Below are 8,832 nucleotides of genomic sequence, written 5' to 3'. Positions count from 1 at the left end.
ATTCGTCCAGTTTTTTTTTTTTTAATAATTTTCGGATATGTTTTAAAGGTAGTTCAGGCGACATTTCGTCGGAAAATTCGCCATTTTTATTTTGAAGGTCAAAGGGAGGGCTTTTTGAAGGCCAATTTATTAACAGATTTGGTTAAATTTGGATTTTTTGGAAAGGTATTGAAATTCTGAACACGCCTGCATCAGTATTTATCGGTAATGAACCGGTTAAGTACCGATTTTTTAATTTTTAATTTTTTTTTTTGACCTTAAGTTTGTTCTTAAGCTAGAAGTCAAACGGTAGACATTATCTCTTACGATCTTTTTAAAGTGAATTGTTGCTTATCTTAATGCAATTTAGCTTCACAATTCGACAGCTCAAAACATAAAACGAATAACTCGCGAATGGCCAACTTTACAGGAGAGCGATTTTAATATTTGAAATCCTTAATAATGAATGTCCTGAATATTATTTTTATCACATATGACTGTTCTCAAGTGCTTCTGCATTATCGACTTATTTCTGTATTGGTTCCTATCTCGTCTATTATCCCCAGATCTCGTTGTGTCTCAAAAACTCCAAACAGTCATGACAGGAACCAAAGAAAAAAAGAAAACTTCAACTATTTCCCCTTTTCATTCTCATTCAAACAGTAGGAGAGACTGGGGCAAAAAGTCACAAAACGAATTCTTAAATATATTTTTGAAACTAAAAATTCTTTAAATATAATTTGAAAACTTTTTAAATTCAAGAAAAAGACGCGAGCGTAAAACGCTTCTATTGGAAACATATTAATCCAAATGGAGACAAGGGAAGGTTTCTAATTGGAGACAAACAGTGTAAGTGAAACCGCGACGAAACACTTCCAAAACCTTGTTGAGTTGCTCCTGAGTGCAGGATTTGTTCTTATTCCTGGTCTTTTCTCCTTTCCCATCTAAAACAATAAGAAAATCTCTCCAAAAAATCATATCTCCGGAGTTTCCTTCTGAAGCATTTGCAGACACTTCAGAAAAACCCTTTTTGTTCACGAAATAGGTAATTGTTTCATTTGAAAATTTCACGTACCGAAAAAATAAAACGAAAGACAGATTCATATCAGTTATTAAGAGCTCCATAGAACTTCTAGATGCAGACTAGACTTTAATACTGTCCTATAGGGGAATTCTGTAATTTTCGTGGCATTGTCACGCGTGAGTTCGAAACCTGACAATGCCAATCGAGCTTTTTTATTGTCATATCTATGAGTTCAAAAATGCAATTCACTGATTTTTTAGTAAAATACTTTTACTTAGTAATATTATGCAAATACAGTCTGTCTTAGTTGATTTGTTTAACGACATTCATTGTCATTTTAATTACCAGAAATCTCAAATATGTGACTTCTGACAATGTCACGTGAGCTGAAATGGCAATGCCACGGCTACAGAATCGCATTTTAGAAAAAGCTCTCCTGAGACTCAAACCCAATTTGTCATATGACATTGCCAAAGCGTCACAGAATTCCCCTCCTGTTCACAAATTTGTCACGACATTTTGTCATATGACATTGTCATATCGTTACAGAATTCCCCTACTGTGCATTCTTTCCTCTTCGACCAGGAGGGGAATTCTGTAACGCTCTGGCAATGCCATATGACAAATTGGGTTCGAAACTTAGATGAGATTTTTCGAAAATGCGATTCTGTAGCCGTGGCATTACCATTTCAGCTCACGTAACATTGTCAGAAGTCACATATTTGAGATTTCTGGCAATTAAAATGACAATGAATTTTGTTAAACAAATCAACCAAGACGTACTGTATTTTCATAAAATCATCAAGTAAAGGAATTTCATTAAAAATTCAATGAATTGCATTTTCGAACTCATATGATATGACAAAAAAAGCTCGATTGGCATTGCCAGGTTTCGAACTCACGCGTGACAATGCCACGAAAATTACAGAATTCCTCTACAGGTCTCTCTGACTAACCTTCTCCAAATCAATTAAACTTTTGATTGTTTTCAGTGTCCTCATATTAATGTTCTTTTTTTTAAATTCAACCAGCTGATCCAGTCAATGGATTCAATGCAGTGGTAACTAAAACAGCTGGAGAGCACGTTGTGAAAGCCGTTGCCCCAGCTGTCGCGGTCGCCCATGCCCCAGTAGCTGTAGCCCATGCTCCCGTTGCTGTAGCCCATGCTCCCATTGCCGTAGCCCATGCTCCAGTCGCTGTTGCCCATTCTGCACCAGCGATTGTGACTCACGCTGCCCCAGCCTATTACTCCTCTCCAGCTGTTGTCCATCACGCTCCAAGTGTCTTCGCGCACCACGTAGCTGCACCAATTGTAGCTCATCATGCACCAGCCCTCATCTCCCACGCTCCCGTGTACTCAGCTGCTTACCTGCACCACTAATCCGTCCTGAGAGATTTCGTTGCAAGTCGACTGGATCTCACTCTACTTCGTGACCTTCCACCTTTCGTCCTCTCGAAACTTCCGACCCGCCTCCGTGGTCAGGCCACATCATGTGCGCAGCAACTTCAATGCCACTTCTGTACATAAGACATTGCAAATAAATTGTTTCAACTTTCTTTATAGATTTTGTGTCTTCTTTCAAAACCGAATGGCATGGTATCGATTGTGGAAATACATCGGGGCTTTAGGGAGTATAGCATTTCCTATTGTACCGCTGACTTAGTGGATTTCACAAAAATCTTAAAGAATTACTCAAAACATCTGACATGGGATAGAAAACAAATTGTTATTCCTTGGCAGTTTGCAGACAATGTATTGGTATTATTTAAAAAGAAACCTGAGTCAGTGGAAATCTAAAACAAATCATAAAACTTTGAGAAATAGCTTCGGTCAAAAGAAAAGCTTAAAGGTAGGTTCACACTATCCGTCATATTCTGAAGTAGTTTTTTCTTCTTGATTTAGTCACGTCTTTTTTTGCAAGTTTCAAGAAAATTTCCAATTTCTCAACCTATCTATTCCATATTTAGAAATAATTTTAATAAAAAAAAAACTTTATAAAAATAATTGCAATGGTTTGTGTCTCAGATAAAAATAGAATCACTTTGAGCATAATTTTCTCAGAATTACAATAAAGTTGTTACAGTTTTTCAAGCTTCTCATCTAAAAATTCAATTGGAAAATCAATAAAGCAAGCGTATTAAAAAAAAGGTGTATAATAAAAAGTAATATATTATACAGTAGGAAAAAGTTTATGTCTCGGCTAAGCAAATAAATTTCTTTATTATTTGATCTTTCTGGTTACAAATTAAAGTTTTTCTATCGCAAATTTTTATTAAATTTAGAATTACAAACTATTTTATTGTAATATTCTAAATTGGATGAAAATTATAGAAGATATGAGGTAAAAAACACGGTCAAACGGTGAGAAATGTTTGTGTCTCGGCTAAAATAAACGAATTTTATGCTTATAAGTTCAACCTAACCTAAATTATTGTCATAGATGTCACAAAATGTCATTTTTGATCGCATTATTCTGTTAAATGGAATAATATTAAGTTCACGTACCCTTATAACTTTTCAATGCTCTTTCCAAGCTACTTTTTCAAGCATTGTCTACAAAAAAAATCAATGCAAATCTTCAGAGATAAAATAGATGTATCTCATGGAAACGTCAGCGATTAATCTCTGACAAGCCTTCAATTTATTTGAAGTCAAAAAGCAGACAAGGATACTGGTAAGGAAAAAATCTTGAAAATTTGTAGACGATTGAGCATAATAAAATTTCTCATGAGTTCAATATATTTCACTGAATCAATTGAGTCTATCTTGTACCACACTGAATACATTAGAGATGGTACAAAAGAACATGAGTTTCGCCACGTATTGTCATGAGAATTGCGTCAAGTATATCTAGAATTTCTTAATTATCTCATTTCAGATTGAAGATAAGAGTTGCGAACAGTCTCCGGTTTAATTAACACAATTTCTTTCAGCACTCTAATCAATTACTATTAAAGTTTAAATTGGATTAGCGCTGGAGAATTGCGCAAAAGTTTTTAAATATCAATTTGATACTTTCATAACTCATCGAATATTAAATAGAAAGTAGCAAGAGACGTTATAGAATGGCAAATTATGTGACAGAGATTTAAGTTTAAATGGCATTGGCTTTTATAAGAAGTAGGGTAAAGTGATATAAGTTGGACATGGACATAGTGTTACAAGTTGGACAATTCGCCGGTACAAGTTGGATAGGGATTTTTTCTTGATAAATACAGTACAAAATTTGTTTTTAAGCACAAGGAACCAAGTTATAAAACTAAAGCATTAAAAATATGCAAATAAAAATGAAGTACTAAATTTATCAAGAAAAAAAGCTCTGTCCAACTTGTACCACTTTACCCTAAAAAAGGTTCCTTTTTGATGAAAAGTTTAATTTTCTTCGTATTTGATTTTATCTGACCTTCCTTTAAAATCTTTTCTTAAAAATTTTAGTAAATTCTGGTTACAAAATGCCATTGAATAGAAACAGTATTATTATTCTGTATGTCTGTCAACAAAAGTTATAAGATAAATGGTAAGAAATATATACTTCTGTTTTCTGTAAACTCTTTACAAGTATGAAAATTCTGATCCTACAGGAACATCTCATTTTCGAGATTTTCTAACACAGCTGCAGTAGACTGAGAAAAATAATTTTGCGTCTTTCACATATTACATTGAATTTTCTAATATAAATAAGTTAAAATCAGATATAATTATATTAATTTCTCACATGTACAATTTTGACAATTCATTTCTATTTCTAGAGGAAAGGGCTCATTCTTCGTACGATCCCAAGCTTCATAATGACTAAATTTTTCCAATGTTACTAAATAAATGCGACTTCGCAGTAAAAGAGAATGTACAAAACTATATGGGCGCTGGTTCCAGAAGCGCCAGCATAGAGTAGATGCATTTTACAGATACGCAGGTACTGATATAACGGCGTTATCACACTTGCACATTAAAATTTTAATGTGATTCACATTAATTGTCGCTTGTGAGTGTCCAAATATGTTATTATTTGTGTCTTTGAGTCACTTAATATTTGGGGTTTTTCTATTTATTGATAAAGAGGTGGACTTGGCCTGCAAAAATAAGTTCAAATTTACCTAAAGCATAAATATTTTTTACATTAAAAAATTAAAGAGAAAATCGCATTAATTTTTCTCATTAATGCTATAAATCAATTTATATCAAATTTTGCGGACCAAGTCTACCTTTTTATCAACAAATAGATCAAATTTTGAATATAAAATGATACAAACACACAAATTACATATTTGGACTCTCACCAGCGACAATTAATGTGAATCATATTAAAATTTTAATGTGCAAGTGTGATAACACAGTAAGATTAAAAAATGGCCAGAACCTAGGACAATAAACTGTGGGAGTCCTTGTAAAAAAGCCTTTGTCCTTCCGAAAAACCGCTGTTTTCATAACGAATTGTGCAAGAACGGCTAAAGCGACCTTCATGAAATTCGGTGTAGGGGATTTAGGGTCAGTTTTATGACTTAAACTTTTTATTCATGCATACCGCTGCCTCCCTCCTTGCCCCATTTTGATATGACCCATACAAAATGAGATTATTTTGCCTTATAACTCCTCTCTGAGAAGAGGTAGAAATTTGAAATTTGAAATTTCAGGTACGATCCCAATGCGCTCCAAGACCAGATTCTGAATTTAATGCAGCCATCTTGTCCTAGGTCTACCACGAGCTCAACGCCTCCTCATAATAGCTTTTCAAGGGAAGTTTTGGTAGATTACTGACAACAATTTGTATAAAAAGGTCAAGGAGATGTACTCCCTCCGGATGCGTCAGGGGGTGCAATTCTTTCAGGACAGGCAAACACAAAATTCATTGCCAAAGCTTTCAACGCTTCAACGCGTCTTCCTCAGTGGTCAAATCTGTGATTTGTCTCTGAAATTTTGTCCGCAATATCTGTCCACTACTCCAAATGAGGATTTACAGGGAAACTTGGGAATTTGTCGCGGGTATTCATTCTTGGACATTAATCTGAAGTCAACAAGGAATGAAGAAAGATTCTAGGGAATCTTTCTTTATTTATGCACTGAACATGACTATACCATCGATCTCTTAACACGAAGAAGCAACTCTCCAAGCAGCACAAAATAACTTAACCAAATATTATAGTTGTGCCAACGTTAAAATACAGTTATTTCAACTAAACATGTTATAAAAACGTTATCCAACAGTTAAATAACCAAGATGTGCTGCTTGGATCCTCGACTTTCATAGCTCCTCACGAACAGCTACGTTTCTCACTCGATCTCGACGAGTGATTCCCTTAACTGCCCGGAGGTACCTCTTCTCGGCAACTTGCACTCGCTATCTTATACTTCCGGTCATTACCCAAATCTCATGACAATAGGTGAGATTAGGAATGAACACAGCTTTAAAAACCGATAACTTAGCCAAACGGCTAAGCTTAGCTTTCCTCACCACGCTTATGCCAAGACCATTACTGCAGAAGCTTGACCGATTCACGACGATAGTTCGATGTGAAACCTCATCACTCGTGAATAATACCCCGGCATACTTGAACTTCTCCACCTATGTCTTTGAGACTCCACTAGAATGTAGAATGCATTTTACAGGCCGTTGAGAAATCATCATTATTTCCAATTTACACTCGTCGCGAAATGTCGCGGAATATATGAGGAAATTTCTACCGAATCGGCATACCGGTACGAGATCGACAAATTTATGCGAAATCAGCAAATCAGCACAATTTATCTACTCCTTGACCAATAATTATACACAATCTTGATTTAGACATGTATATCGCTAAAACTAATATAATTATAGGAAAAAATGCAAAAAACAAATAATTAGCAGAAATTTAACTTAATGGGCTTACAATTAAATTTGAGTGATAGAAAATACATTTTAATAATTCAAAAACCAGAATTTTACAAAATTATGAAATTAATTATATTCAATCCAAAATTTAGCATTCAGTCTTTCACCGGTAATTTCAGGGAAGTGATACCGTTTTAACTCAATTTTCGCTTACATTATAATTATGGAAGACTCTAATCTATTTAAAATTAAATTTTGTTACTTTAATGCAAAGTTTAAAATCAATTTGAAAAATAATGGTTCGTTTGTTAAATGATTTATAACAGAAACTATTTAAAAAAAAACTAAAAATAATTTGTTAGAATTGGAAGGAATTTGCAAAAAATAAAACTATTTTATCTTGTGAATTTTGTAGAGCAAAGTCCAGTAAATCTATTTATTCGTTGTTATTTATGTGCCTGAGCTCACTCTAAAAGAATAAACCAAACATATTTTTCTCTATTTTATTAGTAAATGTTCAAAACAAAATTGTGGGAAAGTTTATCGATAAAATATATTCAATTTCACCGAACATGGTCAAAAAGGGTACAAAATATTCGTCCTGATTTAAATGGATTTCCTACGTTCAAATAGCGACATACCATATAGTCCAGAAGTGTATTAAATAAACTCTAGGTCAATAAAATGAAGCATAATCATTCAGTATTGTCGAGTTATGAGGGTTTATGGTAGAGCCTTACATGCTGTTTATTATTCAAATACCATCGATTTTGCGAGATTTAGCCCAATATTCTCGCCAGATTTAAATTTCGGATTGAAGCTAAATCTCATATTTAACCGATGACTTGTAAATTCACACAATGAAGGGTGAATTGCGAGAAGAGCTTACATTGGATGAAAAAAAAGTATGCAATAAATATTCATCAGTCTGCTTTGGCGCAAAAATTAAAGGCCCTGCTGAGGATTTCTTGACGGAAGGCTTTTGGCACGAGATTTTGGCAGCATCCAGCAAATAGGTCACCCAATTGAAATTCTAAGTGTGGACTGTTATTTGAAAAGATTCTCAGTGAATAAAAATTGCTGGAGATAAGGCTTCAATATGGTACAAGGGGTATGATTTTTTCGAGGTTGGTCTTTAGTTAAAAGGCTAGGGGAAAGTGCCCATGAACAGGATGTTGATTTTAGTTTCACGAAAGTTTCCTGATTTAAAAGATGTTCCAGAGGCACAATGAATATTTAGAACATGCTTGTTCTAAAACAAAATTTGCATAAACTTTGCAATTTCTGCATAGAAATGCAGGGAAGAAATGATCAATTGAATAAGTATAATTTTACATTATTAAAAAGTTTAGTTGAAAATAATTGAGCCTTGCTTCCTAGTAACTGATCTGTACTAAAATGTTTTCTAAATCTGTACTGAATTATAAAATTCGAATTTCCTCTCATTGGATATGTGCTTATCATACTTGAGATGAGAGAATCTAAAATATTAAAACATTTTTCTTCAGTACTAAAAATGAAATGCAAATTTAAATTTCGCAGAATATGAAGATTTAATTTGACTTAAATTTAATCTTCAGTTTGTTATAATTTTCCTTAATTGTTAGCATATGTCCTACTTTAAAGATTTCTTTCTTTTGAGGCACTTTAGTACAAAGAAAACTGGAAGAGTTCTTAAGTACTTAATAATATTTTAGTAGATTACATTGTGATATCTGACAGATTAAAGATTTTTATTGTTTTTAGTACAGTGTAGTACTAAAAAAAACAAAAAATATACTGCTGCTTTAACATTAAACTATTTTGAAAGTAACTCATTGTTTACCGCTTTTCATTTTCGCATAATAATAATTTTTGAGGGCAATTCTTTAATTTTTCTTATATGTTGCTTTAAATTTAGTACAAATAATATTATATTGCTATTTATAAAAAAAAGAAGAAAATGCACAAAATAGCTATTTTTCAAATCCCGAATAATAGCTTTTAAGGAAAAAAGAAAGAGATTAAATTCCATGAAGT

At 33.4% G+C, this 8,832-nt stretch overlaps 2 protein-coding genes across 2 annotated transcripts in view; one reads left to right on the top strand and one right to left on the bottom strand.

Moving 5' to 3' along the window:
• Positions 1 to 2,566, top strand: part of LOC129806020 (larval cuticle protein A3A-like) — a 12,512-nt gene extending 9,946 nt beyond the window's left edge. The window contains exon 4 of the mRNA XM_055854315.1: positions 2,035 to 2,566. Coding sequence (XP_055710290.1) covers positions 2,035 to 2,384 — 350 coding nt within the window. The 3' untranslated portion in view covers positions 2,385 to 2,566. The remainder of the gene's footprint in view (positions 1 to 2,034) is intronic.
• The window catches only part of LOC129806015 (dual specificity calcium/calmodulin-dependent 3',5'-cyclic nucleotide phosphodiesterase 1-like), a 455,456-nt gene that overhangs the window by 431,486 nt on the left and 15,138 nt on the right, over positions 1 to 8,832 (bottom strand). The gene's annotated exons all lie outside the window — the stretch shown is intronic.

Source organism: Phlebotomus papatasi, chromosome 3 (assembly GCF_024763615.1).
Source record: "Phlebotomus papatasi isolate M1 chromosome 3, Ppap_2.1, whole genome shotgun sequence".
NCBI classification, from domain to species: Eukaryota; Metazoa; Arthropoda; class Insecta; order Diptera; family Psychodidae; genus Phlebotomus; species Phlebotomus papatasi.
Note: the sequence above shows the minus strand (reverse complement) of the source record. Positions and strands in the feature narration are given on the sequence as shown.